The 19,240-nt window shown below is 38.0% G+C and overlaps 1 protein-coding gene across 2 annotated transcripts in view; it reads right to left on the minus strand.

The window, feature by feature from the left end:
- pik3c2a (phosphatidylinositol-4-phosphate 3-kinase, catalytic subunit type 2 alpha) overlaps positions 1–18,854 on the minus strand; it is a 36,796-nt gene extending 17,942 nt beyond the window's left edge. The window contains exons 1-12 of one of the 2 annotated variants that reach the window (XM_081372900.1): positions 18,775–18,845; positions 15,275–15,308; positions 13,090–14,242; positions 8,645–8,745; positions 7,118–7,278; positions 4,090–4,210; positions 3,164–3,275; positions 2,970–3,049; positions 2,780–2,843; positions 2,519–2,665; positions 2,127–2,166; positions 1,296–1,515 (exon numbers count right to left, since the gene is read on the minus strand). In XM_081372900.1, the coding sequence (XP_081229026.1) occupies positions 1,296–1,515; positions 2,127–2,166; positions 2,519–2,665; positions 2,780–2,843; positions 2,970–3,049; positions 3,164–3,275; positions 4,090–4,210; positions 7,118–7,278; positions 8,645–8,745; positions 13,090–14,172 (2,129 nt within the window). In that variant the 5' untranslated portion in view covers positions 14,173–14,242; positions 15,275–15,308; positions 18,775–18,845. Of the gene's footprint in view, positions 1–1,295; positions 1,516–2,126; positions 2,167–2,518; positions 2,666–2,779; positions 2,844–2,969; positions 3,050–3,163; positions 3,276–4,089; positions 4,211–7,117; positions 7,279–8,644; positions 8,746–13,089; positions 14,243–15,274; positions 15,309–18,774 lie in introns of both variants that reach the window. The other variant, XM_081372901.1, reaches the window with a different exon arrangement.
- Positions 18,855–19,240: the final 386 nt, after the last annotated feature.

A 19,240-nucleotide genomic window follows, 5' to 3' on the forward strand; every position in this document is an offset into this window, starting at 1 on the left:
CAAAAATAATTTCACATTTCTTCTACATAAATGACCTATTTTAAATACACATTCATCTTTCCAGAGGTGAAGTATCCCTTTAATATGTGGCCTTGTTAGGAGATGATCAACAATATTTGCTTCACCTCTGACTGGTCATGATGTTTTGGCTCATCAGTGCATGTAGCTACACACACACACACACACACACACACACACAAACACACAGTATTGTTCAAAAGTTCGGGGTCTCTTATGCTCAAAGGCTACATTTTTTAAAATGAAAAATCCAGAATAAAAGAATTCAAATTTAAAATACTGTTTTAATATATTTTAAAATGTCATTTATTTCTTGTGATGGTAAAGCTGAATTTTCAGCATTATTACTTCAGTGTCACATGATTCTTCAGAAATCCTTCTAGTATGCTGATTTTGTGCTAAAGCAACATTTTATTTTATTGTTATCAATGCTGAAAAGTTTTGTGGAAACTGTGATGAATTTCAGGATTTTCTGATGAATAGAAAGTAAAAAAAAAGAACCGCATTTATTTGAAATAGAAATGTAAAATTCTGTAAAATTATAAAAATGTTTTTTTTTACCATCACTTTTGATTAATTTATTGCTTCAATGCTGAATAAAAGTATTAACTCTTAAAAAATATTGCTGCTCATTTTGATTGATTTTTGTGAATCAACAAAAATTTAAATCACCATTTTAAGCCATTTCAGAACAAATGCAGAAGCATAAAAATATATACTGAATGTCAAAAGAAGGACAAATATTTAGCTGCCCTGTACAGCCCTAGTAATAATCTTCATTATCCGAGGACACAATCCAAATTCCATACAACATTTTTTATATGTGGCCTTAAGTGTTTCAAAAGCATGTTGAATAAAGTTATTTATAGAGAACGTGAATAATGTGATTATGAGCTCTCCAAGTTGGGTTAAATGTTAAATGGTCTAGATATAATTTACTGAGGTTGATTGCTCCAAGAGAACACAGACCCAAAATTACTCAAATTATCTAGAAGGAAATAACAGTGTAATGAATATGGACTAAGGCAGTGCTTTGAAAGTACTAGAGAAGTTTACCTTGGCTCCGAGTTTGTTATACAGAGTCATTATCAGTCTGAAGTGAATTAAACAGCGTTTAGTACTTATTTAGAATGTGAGACTGAATGCACCAAAGTAGAAAGAGTAAATGGATTTCACTTGAAATCCATTTGTTTATATTATTAAAGTATCACGTTACTATTTAGACCAGGTTCAAAAACACTCATCTTATATGCGGTGAGAGGGACAAGCGTGCTCACCTGCTGACCCAGGAAGCAGGAATGCCATGAACCGCAAAAAGAGTGAACTGCAGATGCTCTGTGGTGCCTGAGGCCTCTCTGCTGTCCCTGCCGTCCTCCATGTGCTCTTCCATCGTGCAACCAGGAGTCGTTGGGCAGAAAGACTGCAGGTAGAGCTTAGTGAGCTCATACACGGCATCTGTTAGTGATGTTAAACTCTCCTCCACTGGGCTTACGCAACCTGGAGGATCACAAGAAGCAGAGTATTGCATAGGTGAATAAGAAACTGCACATCCTAACATTTTTGGGGAAATCCACATTCATGTAAATAACAGGTTGTTAAAGAGGAAAAGCATTGTTTTGCTCCCAAAAGGAAGTCTGGAAGTCCTGAAAAAGAAAAGAAGGTTTTACATTTCTGCACCACTTTAGCACAAAAATAATGTCTCTTTTCAAACTGGTTTCTCTCCCTGAGTATCATTAGTCACGTAAAAAAGATCCCATCTCAAATTTATCGTCAATGAGTCTTTGAGTCAATGTTGCGCAACCAAGCTGGTCAGAATACTCAAATAAACAGAGCAGTTTAATAATAAAAATATATTATAAATATATTATAAATGTAAGATGGTTGAATTTAGTTTTGAAAGTGGATTGAATCATGTGAAATAAAACAATAGAGCAAAGTTTGGATAGCACCTCAGAGTCATAGTGTTCACACTTTCCGTTGAAAATTAATAACCAACTTGTACTTGTAGGTGACTGCATATTAGGTATTAAGTATTTTAATACTGAAAAAATTACACACTTCACCTTTTAAGAGAAGGGCATTGAGATGTTTTTAGGAGATGAGCTTACCATTAGCTGAACCTGCAGAAGCTGAACCTGTGGCACCAGCCTGCAAAACATGCATATGCAAACAGAAATGAAAAACTTAATGAGGGCTTAAAATTTTAGTGTTTTATATTAGGTATTTATTTGTATTGGGAAAAATAAAAAAAATAAAAAAATACACACTAATAATTTAATTAAACACATATTTATTAGATCTCAAAATGAATATCCTTTTTTCATACTATATATTATAAGGTTCTGATGCTTATTTACCTTTACCATTTAAACCAAATGATTTTATTATTTAACTTTTTATTTTTTTACAAATGAGTACAGAATTGATCAACAATCGGTTATGAGTATTAGCTACAATTTTAATATTGTGCATTGCCACTTTACACTGAAGCTTCTCTGACCTCTGGAGAACGTGTTCTAGGAAGGTTGACAGAGCGTTTGAGCCTCTTGATGGCATCAGTGATGGCTGGTGTCTCAACTTCATCCAGAGCACAGCACAGATTTTTAACTGACTGAACCACATTGTCCACTGTTTTATACTGGGTGCTCTAATATGAGAGAGAGAATTAGAGTGAGAGATCAAAAAGAAACTGAAATAATTACAAACACTTTATTTTCATACAATGTTAGATTGCTATATTTAAAAAAAAAAAAAAAGTTACCTCATTTTGAAGGCAGACATTGACTTGCTTATGATAGCCTTCTAGGTATTCAGCAAGACCCTTTCTACAGAAGAAAAAAACACGCAAAAGAATGAGAGAAATCAGCAAGCACAATCAGGGACTTCAAAGGCCACCCGTGTCTTTCCTGGCCTTTAGCAGAGGCAGGAGATAAGATGCAGCACATTCCTACCTTGTGACCACCTCTTTGCACGGCCTCTCCACTAGACCAAGGTATTTCTCCAAGTCAATGGGGGAGATGTCATCTTCTGCCTGTTAGCATACATAGAGAAACCATATTTATCTATTAAATATATCCATTTAAATAGTGAAGATAATAGTGCAGTGAACAACTAGTTTCTCCTCTAGCCTTTGTAAGTGTCTTACCGTTCGGGCCAGATCTCGTCTCATTGTGTTAAGAAAAAGGAGCTGTAGTTTGATCTCCGTTTCCCACTTCCTGCAGTTCTGCACATACTCATGACTGCCCAGACTGTGTTTACTGGAAGATATTGTTAAAGATGCTTTAGACATGGACCAGAGCCAAAAGTATCAAAGACCAAATGAATCAAAGAGTAATCTCAACTTTACATAAGTATAATATATATATATATATTTAAAAATATGTTTTACACAAAAATATTAAGCAGCATTGATAACTGTTTTCCCCATTGATAATAAGAAATCAACATATATTATGCTGTATAACATTATATAGTATTTTAGTATAGTATGGTATTAAAGTATAGTATAATAAATATATTGTAGTATATACTATATATTACATTATATTATATATACACAAAAAAGAAAAAGAAAAAGAAACAAAATATTAAAAATGTTTTCTTGACTGTTTTGGAACACTAGAACGGGGCAATTTTAATTTTTAATAATCACTCATTTTACCTTGCCAGGGTCAAATGAGGTCAAGACAGCCAACATTAAACCAGACACTGGGGAACTATAACATAACAAGAAAGAAACTAACTGAAGGCTTTCAAAATTCTGCAATGATAACAGAAATAACATGAGACACCCACAGTAACTAGAGGATTAGTGTATTAAAGACGCAATTATTCCCAGAGCTTGGGAGGGATTTGTTTTTGCCCGTTCCCTCTGTTCCTTATTAGGGCAGACTAACCCTCCACAGCACTGTTGGGTCTGCTCTTCCAATGGTGTGGGTAAAAAGAAAACATTTCTCTAGCACAATAAAAGCAAAATAGCCCCGTTCTCAAGGAATGTTGGCAGAGACTTGTGTATCCAATATGATAGAATGCCTGCAAAAAGGAAAGAGAACTGATAAAGGGAGAACTCACTTCTGTAGAACCTCCTCCTGTCCGCAGACCTTGAGAACGTAACTGCTTATGTCCACCTGGTTCAGGTCATCATGGACCCAACACAAAGCCTGCATTATGAGCAGTTCCACTGGAGAACTCACTGGGGAAAGAAACCGTAAACATGAAGGAGAAAGCCACACATGCAATAGACGTCTAGTGGTGTCTAATGGTTGGGACTCCACTAACTTTCATAGTATGGACAAAACATTCTTCAAAATATCTTCATGTTGCACAGAAGAAAATCATACAGGCTTGGAATAAAATGAGGGTGAGTATTGAGTAAACAATGTCAGAATTGTCATTTTTGGTAAACTGGTCCATTTAAATATATTGAGGACCATCCCGCAGGTGTCGTCTGCTAGGTATTGCACAAAATTTATAATGGCCAATATGATGATCTTTTGCCAAGCTTGCACTGGTGTGGACTTCACAGCGGACTATTACCCAACAGTTCATGCACCATGTTGACTGTGGACAGCAAGGGCTGAACATTTGGAACAAGACCCAAGAACTAAATGTGAACCTCTTCTGGTTTATTTAGATGGAAAACCACGATAAGAGATTGGTGCGAAATGGATTTGGCATGAGAAATTTCACTCGATCAGAGCAAAAATCTGACACCCAACATGTTGTTCGTGGTCACCCCAGGCTGCAGCAATAACAGGCCCCACACCCCTCCTTGGAATGATCCTCTCATCAAGCTCAAGCCTAGGGCTGGATTACAGTAAGTCAGCCTGGCCTGGACTCTGAGTCTACCCTGTTTTTCAAGCCAAAGGGTCTGATGGTCATTCCTAATTGGTGGTGGATTTGTGGTTGCTTTCAGGGGTTGTGGGATGCCTCTGCCATCCTCTTTTCGTGGTACTGCAGCAACACACATGGTGCTGGAATGTCAGGAGAGTGCGGTTAGTCTAAAATGGTGGGATCTTTAAGGCCGTAAGGAATCCATGGAAAAAAGATGAGAGGCAGAAAGTAGAACATCAGAATAAATCCATATACGTACAAGTCTGAAGCAAATACTGCCGAATATGCAAATAAAACGAATTTTTTCGAATGAAAAGCTTTGTCAAAAGGTACCTTCGTTTGAAGAGGAGAAGGGGGAAGAAAACTGAGACACTTAGGCTACGTTCAGACTGTTAGTCCCAATCTGATTATTTGTGTATCCGATTGGAATCTGATCTAAAATATTGCTGTCCACACTGTGTATCACAACTTTTCGGATCCGATTTGTGTGTTCATGCTGCTCTTTCGTTTTCCGGAATATCTGCATTGGTTTCTATGGCAATGGCATTGCGTAGGAATACAACAAAAACAACAACAAAAAACACAACATGGATGGGTTTGCAAACATTTTACAACATGGAAATGTGTAGCTGGACAACTGTGTCTTCTGTGGCAGCGACAGAAACGTAGGAGGCTGGTATAAGCCGCTTTATTCCGGACTGTTGTCTCCGCCGGTTTCAAAACATGTGTCCTTTATATTGTCATTTCCTGCTAGTCCGGCACTTTGCAACAACACAGCATTGTTTCTGTAGCGACTTTCAGCACATTTCCTTTAACAACGTCTGACGTTCTACGTTTTACGCGGCGTGAGAAAGTCACATAAACGAGTCACATAATCCAGAAATGCGATTTCAATAGGATTTCAGACCAAATATGAATGTAGCTTGAAACGGATTTTTAAAAATCGCATATCATGTGATTTCATGCCGTTCACTCTAGCTAAATCTGATCAGATTTCAATCAGATTTGGACTGACAGTCAGAACGTAGCCTAAATCTGTGTTTATCCTGGAAAAGCCTTCATATTCCACACATCCAAACCCTGGTCACCTCCTCAGTTTCATTTGCCTTGTTTTTATGCCAAGAATGTCTGGAATTGCTAACTTTACTAATCTTACACACAGCTAAGCATTTTCCTCCACTTAAACAAACCAAGGAAAACCTCAAAAACCTCTTTATCCTCTTTGAAGTTTCAGACAGCCAGCCTTGACATGCAAAGAGATGGTATGCCCATCATTTAGCTGTATGGTGTTTCTCTGTATGGATTAGGAAAGTTAACCACTTTTGGCCCACTGTTCATAGAATGAAGGATTATTGTTACAAACTCAGCTTTTAGTAAAATCTGAAATCTCTTGATCTAACACAACAAACTGGGTCAGGAGTTTAATAGGAAAAACAAGCACGAACAGTGTGAACTTGAGAAGCTAGCTAGAACAGTATAAGCATCCAGTCAGTTATAACCAAGCCACTCCTCAAACATTAGCTGTCTGTGAGGCAACTTCAGGTTCCGATAGACACTGTGTCTCCTTTTCCTTTTCTAATACCACAGTCTATGCTGGATTTATCCAGGACAAAAAGAGCTATGGGGCTTAGGCAGTAACAACACAGAAAAATTCTTCAACACAAAAGGCCAGTCTTGATTTCTTGCCAGGAGTGAGGTGGCCAGAAACTGCACAAAAAACGAGGCCCGGCAGTCTTCAGAACACAGCCGCTTCACAGGGAACTGAGCCAAGGCCACTACAGCTCAATGAAAAAGACTTTCTGTGCTTGGACCACAGACAGGTTACTCAGTAAAACCTTGGCTAATGACATGCAAGCAGAAAAATGAAAAACACAGGAACCCTGGTTGAAGTATCAATCTGTTGAGCAGACGCACCATGACAGTTATGTAAAAAGAGAATGTGTCGCAGCAGCCAAGAAATGCTCTCTGGCGCTTTATCATGACTTCTTTATTTGTCAGCTTCCTTCATAGCAGACATTCAGAGCAGCTCACTATTGTCAAATAGTGAGTACATGATTCACATTATTAGTTTAAATTAATGAAATTTATGTCATCATTTACTTACCCTCATGATGTTCCAAACCATGTCTTACTTTCTTCTGTTAATTTTGAATTTTAATTTTTGGGTCGCCTACCCCTTTTATTACCTTAACTGTTAGCATAACAATTTTCATATAAAAGCAAGTTATCCTCTAGTGACTAAATTCCCAGTCAAAGAAACGCTTACCATCACAAGTAAAAGTTACAGGCTGTTGAGAATCAGAAATCTCAATGGATACTTTTACACTGCCCCCATTGTCTCCTCCTGCATCCCTCTGAGTGATCACAGGGCTGAGAACATAGCCAGGATTGGAAGACAGGTCGTTATGCGGGAACTTTGACCTCAGTCTGCAAAAAAGGAAGGACAACACTTTGTGTTAATGAAGACCTAACACAGGTAAATATGTTGTACCTCAAGGCTCGGTCTCAGGTCCTTTGCTAATCATCTTGTATGAGTTGGGTATGATGTATATAGTTAGGAAACATGGCATTAGATTTCATTGTCACATGGGCGACATACAGCTGTACACTTTTAACTTGTCTAATTTTAGCTTTGTTGGACAGCTTTTTAAAAACAATGAAGTTTTGAGGCATTTACCCAATTAAGGCGAGACACGGCAGGCAAAAACATTGTTTTTTTTTTACTGGTCAATTAAGAGATTTTTGGATATTTGTCTTCAATAACATGTCTTCTTTCAGACTGTGGTGAAAAAAAGTCTGAAATACACATTTAGGTCTTTATTTTATTACACTTTGTCTGTTTTCGTATGTAGATTTCGCGTTAATTCAACAAAAGTTGTCGTTGTAAATCGTCCCGCCGATCCGCGATCTCTGTCTGCTCTCTGTCATCACAAGCACTGCTGGAAAGCTCTCTCTTCACTGTACAATGCTGTCGGATCCAAATATGGTCATTTCCTTTTTATCAGCAATCAATCGCGAAAGTAAAAGGGCTGAATGCGCAATCTCATTGGCTGATGATAAATCTTTAAAGCCCGTTTTCTCAAAATGACCTTTCTCTTATACTCCAAGTCCGAAATCTACACTTCAGTAGCACCGATATACACCAAACTTTCCAGTCTTGTACCTAGTTATATTATGAAGACATTTACAGAGGGATTTGTAAATATTTTATTCCTAGCCTGATTTATATAACATTTTATTCCAAAAAACATGGCGAAAATATTTTTTTTAAGGCTATTGACAGTATATTCTGATTTACAGGATAACAAAAGTAGATATCCATAAATCCCTCTGTAATTTTTTCCCCATCTAATATGTGAACACAATGAAAAAATTTTTTTTAATCTGGCTTTATCCAATACTCAGATTTAGTTTTTTAAAATATATACAAATTAGCGCATATTTAATTGGATATTGCCTAATTTGCATATTTAAACATTAAATTACAGAAAACTTGTAACACATTTTTTTCTCATCTTAATGTAGGTAATCAACTGGGAAAGTTTCATGGTGATATCTGCTAGTTAAAGTTTTTACCCTATTCACCTGTAGTGTCTCGCCTTAATCCCTCAAAGCAATATTAGCCTTGCTTCTATAGAATCAATAATTACAGTGCCGATTCAGGTATCCTGGGACCTTCTGATTTCAGATTTACAACACAGCTGTAGTAGCAGGACCTGCTTTTTGCTGAGGTTATCCCTTTCAACAGGTAATTCAACACAAAATATGCCTTAAACAAAAAATCATAACTCACTTTGAAATGTCTTCACAGAACGCTACAACTTCTAGATTCTGGGCTTCCTTTTGCTGTAAGACAGAGTACTTTGAGAGTACATTTGCATTTCCCTTACTGACCTGTAAAAAGACAGACATGATGCCATGGTTATACTGATGCGTAGACATTCGGCCTACTGTCCTGTACATTCACTTTCACAGATGGTGCCCTTCACATAGGAAATCATTTGTTAAATGTGTTTTGAAAACAGTCTGTATTATGTACAGAAGTATCAAATACTAGTGATTGATGACATTAACATCCCAGTTCAAATGTGGAACAAGACAGTCTGTCTGTTTGGTGAGAGGATACAGAGAATGTGAAGAATGTCTGGAATGCTAAAAAAAGACTTCCTTCGGGAAGGAAATAGGTCGAAAAGGCAGATAAACATGGAAATACTACTAGGAATAAAAGGTACTTTCAGTTCAGAAATGGCTAACATGTTAGGAAATTAAATAGGAAGATTTGTTTTCTGTTTAATTACATGTATTATGCAGCCTATGTAAATTCGATCTCAACAGTGTCATGAGTACTTGGGTAGATTAGGCATTTTTGTGACATTTTCTTAGCATGGTTTCTAATGAGAATATCTGCCTCTTACACATTCACCATAAGTAAGATGAAAGTAATAAACAATCAAGAGCGTCATGACTTGTCAATGTGGACAAAAAGAGCAGGTCATGTCATGTGTTTTATTGCAGATAAGACATCCAAGCCTCGGATGAGATGATGGTGTCTGAAGCTTTTTACTAGGCCAGAGCTCTAGGCCTAACCTTAGAGAAAAATGAGATGCCATGTGACACACATTCACAAATTATTCATCCGCTTTTGCTTAGAGCTACAGTTTTACAGTTCTGGCTGCCCTATATGCAATCTCTCCCAATCTAAACTAACCTCTTCCTCAGGTTAAACGTTTATGAGGAGACTGCCAAGAAACAATTAAAAAAAACTCAGGAATGAGAGGATAGGGGAAGTTGGCTTGCATGAACTTAGTATTTGGTTGGATTTAAGTAAACTTCCACCATCATCAAGTTTGTGCGTAATACAATTCACAGCAACTGCAACTTCCTCTCCATTATTGCTGCTAGGAATGGTGATACGCATTAACTAGACCTTCGCTCTCTGACTGACCTGATTATACTTCCAGTAAATAAATGTGACTGTACTTCCGTCAGATCATTTAAGATTCGACTGTCAGAGTGCTTGATGGTCAGCAGTGACTAAGAGATTTGTTCAAAGAGCAAATTATTCACAGTTACGTTAAACAAACTTAATTTTTGCATGTTGGATAAGCTGACAGTGAGACAGAGAGGATGGGATGTTCAGAACACATTTACAAAGTCAAATGCCGAATACAAAAGTTACATTGTGGGCTAAGATGCTAAGTAACTGATACATTGGGGATGTCAAAGTACCAACTGACACCAGTCTATCAACAATATCAGCAATAACAACACGCCTGAGTGACGTCTGACCTACGTGTGGCTGCTCTTCTATGCATTTACATTTACATTTATGCATTTGGCAGACCCTTTTATCCAAAGCGACTTACATTGCATTCAAGGTACACATTTTACATTTTGTCAGTTCTTGCTTTCCCTGGGAATCGAACCCATGACCTTGGCGTTGCTAGCGCCAACACCCTACTGTTTGAGCTACAGGAAAGCTCATTTAGCACACATAACTGGTCAAAAGTATTGGATCTATCTGTGCATTAGGTCCACTAACAATACACAATACAAGAAATGCCAGTATCAATGTATACTATCAGTATTATTTATTTACACTACTGTTTAAAAGATTGGGGTAACTTTTATTTATTTTTTAATTAATACTTTTATTCTACAAAGATGCATTAAATTGATTAAAAGTGACTAAAGAAATGTATGTTGCAAAATATTTCCTGTTCTTTTGAACTTTCTATTCAACAAACAGTCCTGAAAAAATGTATCAAAATATATTAAGCAATGTTTTATTATAACATTGATAATAATAAGAAATGTTTCATGAGCACCAAATCAGCCAATTAGAATGCTCCTAAAAGCTTATATACTTATATTATATTAATAATATACATATTTGATTATTTTTTTATTCTCATTCCTTTTGTATTTGTATGTAAAGTTAATATTTATATTAATATTTAACTTTAAAGAATGAGTGGATTAAATGGAATTTTCATTTTGACATTACACTTGCATTGATATGGACCAGTGAAATTTTGCCTTTGTGACAACTCAATAACACAAACCTTTAACACCAGTACTTAATTTGTTTACACTCGTAGACAATGCATCTAGATAGATTAATCTGAGTTTGCCATTATGAATTCTTCTGTAGCATAAAAATATGCTAAAAGCAATTCACTCTACTACTTCCAACCATAGTTTAAGGGATGTTTCACTGCTGGAAAGATTAGTGTGTATTTAAATTGGGTCATTTATGTAATCGAAATGTGAAATTATTTTTTAAAGCTGGTGCCTTCTAGACTGAGAAAAGCCAGAAAATGTATTTTTGGCTCATGTGGATGAAAGACAACAACTCCCAGAATGCACTTGCTTCGCTGCCCTACGAGGCCACGCCCAAGCCACACCTACCGGTTACAGAGGGCAGTATCGGGAGAAATGACACAACTAGGCTACTAGTCGACTCGAAACTGAAAAGACTGCGTTTTATCGTGAGATCCCCCTATGGGCGGGTTGAGGACATGCGGAACGAGCTCCTCCTACTGGCTGTAGTCTCTCGCCTCTGGACAAAAAAGCCTCCGATGACGCAAAAGGACGTTTTTTTCCAGACACACAATACAGAAATCTCTCGTCTCAGGGGGACATGAGGGAGGTAAGCACGGTCATTCGAAAATACTACCGGGTTTCTACTGATACAAAGCTTAATGCTCATCGGTGAAGTATCCCTTTAATCCTCAAAATGAGAAACCACTTCTGATAATGTGTTGTTGTAACCCAAACCACAAGCACGAAGTAATAGCAACAGTGAATTTTCACTTAAACCAAGCCTGTTAATACACACAACAACAAACAGGCCTTTAGGGAAGTGTGTGCTGATAAGGGCTGAAATATCCAGGGCTTGTGATAAGAGTATCTGGTGTTGTGTGCGGTGAAGCAGAGTAACTGTACACCAAAGCCAAAGCTCAGATTAGTTTCGCCGCTCTTTCGCACACTCTGAAAGAGGGCTACCATGGCAACGGGGAGCTGCAGGCATGTCAGGGAAGAACCCATGGGGCAAAGACAGCTAGCTGGGGCTTGTCTGTGCTAATGAGACCAGCAGCAGTCCTCACTATACAAAGACAACAACCTATTTACTCCAGAACACTAGGACTGCTTAGTGCGTAGTGAGCATGAACTAGACCCGATGTGTGATTCAGAAATGTAATGATATTCATTCCTAATACTTGAAATGAGGAAGTGCAGAGACCGAACCGTCAAACCACTTTATTTTATCCTTAAGTGAAAGCTGATCTGTTGTAGACGTTATGGGTCGAATTCTTCAAGTTCTGTGGGAAATGTGTGACAACAGCCAATTGTCCTGGTCAGAAACAAACATAAAGAAACGGGAAGTGGGATTTCTGGGGGCGGAGGGGGGGGGCACACATTTACACACCCTCCCCATAAGCAATCAAAGTCTCACTCAATGCGCATTCCTCTCAGGAAGTCATTCTTTATTTTGGCAATCACTGACAACATTTTTAAGGAAAGACCAACGATAAAGCAAAAGGGTTAGATAAGACGTGGTAAAGTGAAACTTCATCAGCTGAACTTGCCTAGAGTTAATAAGAAACCAGCCATGAGGAACAAGACCAAAACAAAAGAGGCAAATCGCCTCGAGCTTAAAATGTTGCAAGACGTTCACCACACTGCACGGTATAATAATTAGAAAACCATACGCACACATTTATAACTGCTACATCCTGTCACATCACAGAGCTCTGCTGCTTTCTTAAATACAAGCATCCATGCTAACATTAGAGACTTACAAAAATACTATGTTGTTGATTCGGGGTGAAACACGATCAACTAATCATCTAACTTGTCAATTAGTATGTTTTTCTTTGTTTTGAAATTATTCATTTTTAATTGGCATGCTTGATTGGTAAAACACTCAAAAAGTTGCATTTTTAAATATATCTCCTTTAACAGTTACCGCCATAGGGGCAGTTCTCACAAAACAGGTTTTTTACATTTCACTCTATTGATTTTCCATTGCTACATAGTCTATTTTGAAAATATGTGTTGATTACACTGAGAAACATCATAGTTGTTCACTATATGTGCACTAAACACAACTGTTTTGACACCTGGCTAGGATCATTTCTACTTCCTCCTGCAAACCCAGTGCAGGTTCTCCTAACTCTGCAAAAGAGGATGTGCCAACATGTTATGGGTCGGCAGAAAGGGAGTTTCTCTTACCTGTTTGCCTTGGCTGTGATTCGTTGAGGTTGCAGGTAGACTGAGGGACTGGCTTCTTGTTACAGCCGCCCCTGTTGATGCTCTTCTTGGTTGGGTTGCCGAAGTCACCTTGCTATTCACCTCTGCCGAGGGACTGCCATTATTCACGGCTTCAGGTTCATCCTGAAGAACAGCATCCCATGGGTCTCTAGCATTCCCAGACTTCTCTTTGAAAGGACCTCTTGATACAGAGAGTGTCTCCTCTACCTCCAACTCCTTGTGCTTGTTGAGCGGGTCCAGGTCCAGCCACTCAAATTGGCTGATGTTGGGAGGTTCTGAGGGCTGAGGCAATGGCTCCAAGGACTTGGCGCTGCCCAAATCCGTTTCCATGCTGGAGGACCTGCCGTTCTTCAAGTATTCCGAAGTGCTGGCAATTTTGTCGAACAGCTTGGCCATCTCTGGGGAGACGGCAGGCTGTGAGTAGGCCAGAGCAGCAGGTGGCTGTACGGGTGTAAATGAGAGGAAGGGGGTCGGATGGGCCGACATACTAATAAAGGGAGACATAGCTGGACTAAAGCCATTCTGGAAAGAGCATGGAGGCTTCAGGAAAGGAGCAGAGGGGAAAATGGGAGTCTGTGCATGTGTTGGAGTGGGTGTCCAGTGAAATGAAGAAGGGCTGAACGCATGTCCTCCAGGATACGACGCACTGAGATTGCAACCTAGCAAAGAGGAAGGTCTTGTCATTTTGGTTGTGCCAAAACTGTCATCCAGAAGCAGCTTTTCCAGCTCCTCCGTGGTCAGCTTATCCAAATCGATGTCCTCAAAATTGTCTTTTTGTTCTTTCCTCTGAGTTTCTGATTCACAGAACACAATGAGGTCTTTCTCTTGTCGGCTAGTGGACGTTTGACCCGTTGGTTTGGGAAGGAGATTAACAGAAGATGCTGTGACTGGGAGTGTGTGCACTTTCTCACGCTTAATTTTATCCAAGGCCTCTACCTCCATGCGTAAAGCCTCCTCCTTTCCCACAATCCCTTTGGGCCGGACCACACCGGGAGAGGCTGGCCTGTCAAACTTAAACCCATTGCCACTTGATATGTGGGCCATGGTGTCAGCTTTGCCTTGCTAAGTACATGGGGAGACCACTGGTTTCTGACGGGAACTTTACAACAGGTGCCTACGGGAAATTGGAAATTGAGAGAATATTACATTTCAGTGTTGGACACTCAGGACATTAATGCTTTCAAAATATGTATTGCATGTTCAGTGCAAACTATGATGCATTTGTAGTGCTATTTTTAAAGGTAGTGGTCAATATACTGAGTTGCTCTGGGCCATTTTTAACAATCAAATATCCTGTTCACAATAGTGTGGTTATATTCAAGGTTCTATCATTCACAGTAATGGACATAATCCATTATGCACCAACACTAGCATGACATTTTGTCCCAAATCAAACAAATGAATCCCTTTTGTTCAATTGTTTGTTATGTGAGCCCTAGTAAAACACAAAAACATGGATGAATGCAACCCTACACCTTACACCAGGAAAAAGGGAATTGACTCGGCAGCAACTGAAGCTTGAAAAAAGATGCACAAGGCTGTTACATATGACAGGACCACAGGGCTCTACGGTGCCACCATTTCAGTCGCTTTTGTGACTGAAAATGAATGAAAATGATTTACCCCAGATCCCATCAGGACCGGGTCTACGGGGGTGCAAGAGGGTACACCCTCAGCCGAAACTACTAAAAGCATATTAGCTAATTTATTCAGTGCGTATTTGGAGAGCGTCAAAGGTTTCAATTTACAATATGTTTCGCAGCGTTGAGCAATGTAGCCAATCACAGACATTTGATCTTTTTGAACAAGTCGGGTCAATCACCCATTCATGACAGTCGCTCTCTTCGTTCCTGAATGAATCAGCCATTTTGAACGAATGGATTGACTGAATGATTCAGTGACAAAGACAGTGACATGCCGCCACCGACTGCAAGTTTCCGTTTCAAAAATCAGTCAATCTCTTCAGTGCAAAGATTAATTTTTTTTGATACGGATTTCGTTTGATTGGTAACTTATTCTGCCTTACTGTGTCTTATTATTCTAATTGAATTTATTGTTTTAATTAAATTTTTAACCCGTTTATAAATAGAAATTTAAGAATTTGACAAAAGATGACATACATTTAATTAAGTTAGGAAAAAATTACCTTAAAAAACTTGAGTCGTCGAGATGATATCACCCTGAAATGAGAAGAAGGTTAATTTGATCAGGAGGAGCTCCTAAATTTTGATTGTTCTCCTAAATTTAAATTAGGAGCAAAAGTGCTACTAAAAAGAAATGTAAATGTAAGCGCCTGGAAGATAGAAAATCTGTTCAAATCAAAATCTAAATTTCGGATATGAGAAATCTTTAGATTGCGAAATGCGCAAAACGTCAGCAGGAAAATACAGTTCACGTGAGTGGTCAGTGAGGGCGTATCAAACTCCGGATTTAATGGTTGAATGGCAGGCGTTTACAAGCACATACCAGACATTTCCCTGTGCCTTGCAGGCCCAGGACATGCCAGCTTGCAACTGAAACAGAACCAATTAGGTGATTATGTGCAAAAACCAACAAAAATAGGGTAGGACTGATTTATGATAAGTATGACAGTGACGACGAAACAGATTGAAAAACCCCAGATATCTGTCTCTAACAAGCCAAGGCAAGGAGGAATGTGTCATTTAGGGGTGTTATGCACCATGCAACGCAGAGTTTAGTTGATTATGGTTGCCCATAAATAGTCAATAATTGTATCGCTTAAAACTCATCTATGATCTCCAAAGTTACATTTAAACATTTTATCCTGTGATAAAAATGTTCTTCATATAGCTTGAATGTAACTACACCCTTGCTTCTCTTAAGACTCCACTGCTTCAGAGCAGTCATAGTTAATGATATGCTAAAGCCCACCGGCACGTTGACGTGATTGGTTACAAGGTAGTTTGTGACGTAAGAAACACCAGCGAATTCAAACCACATTTTTGAGACTGTCTTTAGATCAAAACAGTTTTAAAGCGAAAATACTAAGCAATGGTGTTGACTTATGAATTTGCACATGGTTAGTCTTAAAGCCTATTAAAAACACCATATAAACAACGTTAAAAACTTGATTTTCACCACAGGGGGACTTTAACTGATGTGCAGTCGCAAACAATTTTTTTTTATAATTTACTGAAAATGAAAGCAAGCAAAGTGTTTTAAAAACACTGCGATTAAGTTAAAATAACTTTTTAAAAATATGTCTCAAAGCTTGCGTTTTTAACCGCAAAAATGCGTTTAGTGTGAACCAGCCCACTGATGTAATGAGTTTAGAGGTATGCGTTTATAAGGCGATTTACAACCACTGCAAACAGATCACAATCGAGGACAGGAACTATGCATTGTTCTCAAACGAGACCAAGCATGTCTTATCAGTAAGACATTAAATTATGCAAAATGATGATGTTCATATTTCGAATGCTATATTATTAAATCTAAAAAAAATTACAAAAAAGTATTTTATATATATATATATATATATATATACACAGATAACCATTTTATAGTGCTAAACCTTCTATTAAACCAACATTGTGTTGACTAACAACCCAAAAAGCAATTTGTTGTTCTTTAAGATACGTTTTCTGGTTCAAAACATATTTATGATTACTATAACAGATCAAATGGAGGCCCGGTTTCACAGACAGGGCTTAGATTAAGCAAGGATTAGATCAATTAGGACATTTAAGTAGCTTTTAAAATGTGTCTTAGAAAAAAACTGGTGTGCATCTTGAGACAAAACAATGGCAGTGACATATTTTAAGAAAAGTCAGTGCAAGCTGCTTTGAGTTAGCTCAAACATGCATTTTAGTCTGGAAGGCAAGCCTTGTCTGTGAAACCGGGCAATGGAGTGTCTAGTTACTGTGTCGTCTCCTTTTTTTCCATGTCAGAAAAAAGGCAGGTGGCATACCCTGCGCTCTCGGTTTTATCAAATCGTCACAGCTGAAAGCTTGTGGGAATGGTTCACTACTCAGGGTGCATGCCTGACTGCACTGTAAAAACAATGACAAATATCACTTATTTATGCATTTGAAACCCCCCCAAATTCAAAGCCTTTTAAAGATGGTGTCAAATCATAATGGAAGACAGCAAAATATGTTTTTGTACTTAACAATAAAATGATGCATCAAGCTTCAAACCAGCTGTTCAAAGTACAGAAATGAATAACTAGAAAATGCATATGACTTTTAAATGCATCCATTTATGAACATCAGCTAACTTTTAAGACTCAGAAATGCACTGAACACAAATCATGACTCGTTTGGTTTCTGATGCTTTTCTAAGCACTTGCAAAAACAAGTCAAGAGAAGACAGATAGTTCCCAAGACAGTGAGAAACTCCAGAAGGGTAACTGAATGATGGATGACAATACAGCACTCATTATGTGTGAAACATGTCATTACATCTGTCCTGTTTACAGTAGACACAATATAGTTGGTTTACGTGACAGAAAACAATTGCAGAACTGAAAAAATTAGTTGCATATGCATATTCAGCTAGGATACTCAAGGGCCAAGGCACATGATTCATGCATATAACTACAATGACGCAACACTGCAGGAACAACACGATTATGTGCAACCACTTCAGTTGAAGTTTTAAAGAGGAAATACGTGCTGAATCCACACATTTATACAAACCTATTTTAGTTATGCCTGGCAAATAAAACACACACAAAAAAAACAACAAGATAAAACCTGCTTCTCCAGTCAGTTCTCTCAACAATACTGACTCAAAGCAGCGTACAAAAGAGCTATTATTCCTATTAGAAACATTCCAATGTTATAATTATTACACAATATCGACTGTGCTATTTCAGTTTGTTTGCAATGAGAAAAAAACACCGGAATGGCAGTCTAAGCAAATATGCAAATGGAGTGCATTACATTTTCTTGCATAAATAAATGGCCAGCAAGATTTTAACTTTAAATACAGATGAAAGAATATTAGCTATTATATTAGAATCAATGTTATATTGTTATAGGCTTCACCCAGTGTTGCAAAAACTGTAAGTGAATTTGCAGCAGATACCTGAGCTTCATCACTAACTTTCATTAACCTGTTCTGAACTCAAAAGGGCTTTTTATTACGTATTAGATGAAATGTTGATCAATTAAAGTGATCCAAAACAGTAGTGATCCAAATAGAAATGCAGCCCCATCTTATCTTAAAGAATAAAGGATCTATACAGTTTGAAAGATATTCCAGAAACTAAACAAAAGTTTGTAATGGATGCAAAGCATGCGACAAAAAATAGCTAATCAACAACAGTCTCTAGATTGCCAATACAGATTAATATTTCTAATCAAATGTTGCTGTCAGCTTAGTAAATAACCTGCCACGAACACCCCGACATGGTAAAACATCACAAAAAGACTATGTATAAACACTTAAACAATATATCTCCCGAAGAAAGTTAGTTTCAGAAACTTTACGCACTGTTTGTGCACATATTTCGGAATTTCGGCGCACTCTAGGCGCCAACAAAAGTGAAAACACAAGCAAAACAAAAACAAACAACACAGATACTCAGACAAACAGAACATACTATACTTCCGGTAGGCAGAAGAACAGAGCTGACGGTAAACATAGAACGAATTTGTGTGAATAAATGCCGATTCCCACCTTCAGACTCTCGGATCTTTGACGCTGGACATTTTCCTCCAGCTGGAAAATTTGCTCATGTAGTCGTAGACACAAACGTCAGTTCCTGCTGGAGATCGGACAGTAAAGATCACGGAGAAACAGCGCCATCTGGAGGCTAGACAACGCAACACGCTTCTTTTCGATGTCTAGCGGCGGGTTGCAAACTAATAGTGCATCGATGCCACCTGCTGTAATGTTCTAAGTATTTATGTTATATTATATTACCTTTATTATCTCAGAAACCCTTCGTCTCCCCAACCAAATGTCTACACTGCTTCAGTATCTCAACAATGCCGCCGCCATATTGTGGGATGAAAATAGTATCAAAATGATTAACACGTGCAAGCACGATAATCCATGAACTTGATAAATGTTGCAGATATGTTTTACTATCTACAACCAAATGCCTTTCAACTTGCGTGTGCAAAATTCAAAATTGAATGAA

This window comes from Scardinius erythrophthalmus, assembly GCF_964197995.2.
Source record: "Scardinius erythrophthalmus genome assembly, chromosome: 8".
In the NCBI taxonomy this organism is placed as follows: domain Eukaryota; kingdom Metazoa; phylum Chordata; class Actinopteri; order Cypriniformes; family Leuciscidae; genus Scardinius; species Scardinius erythrophthalmus.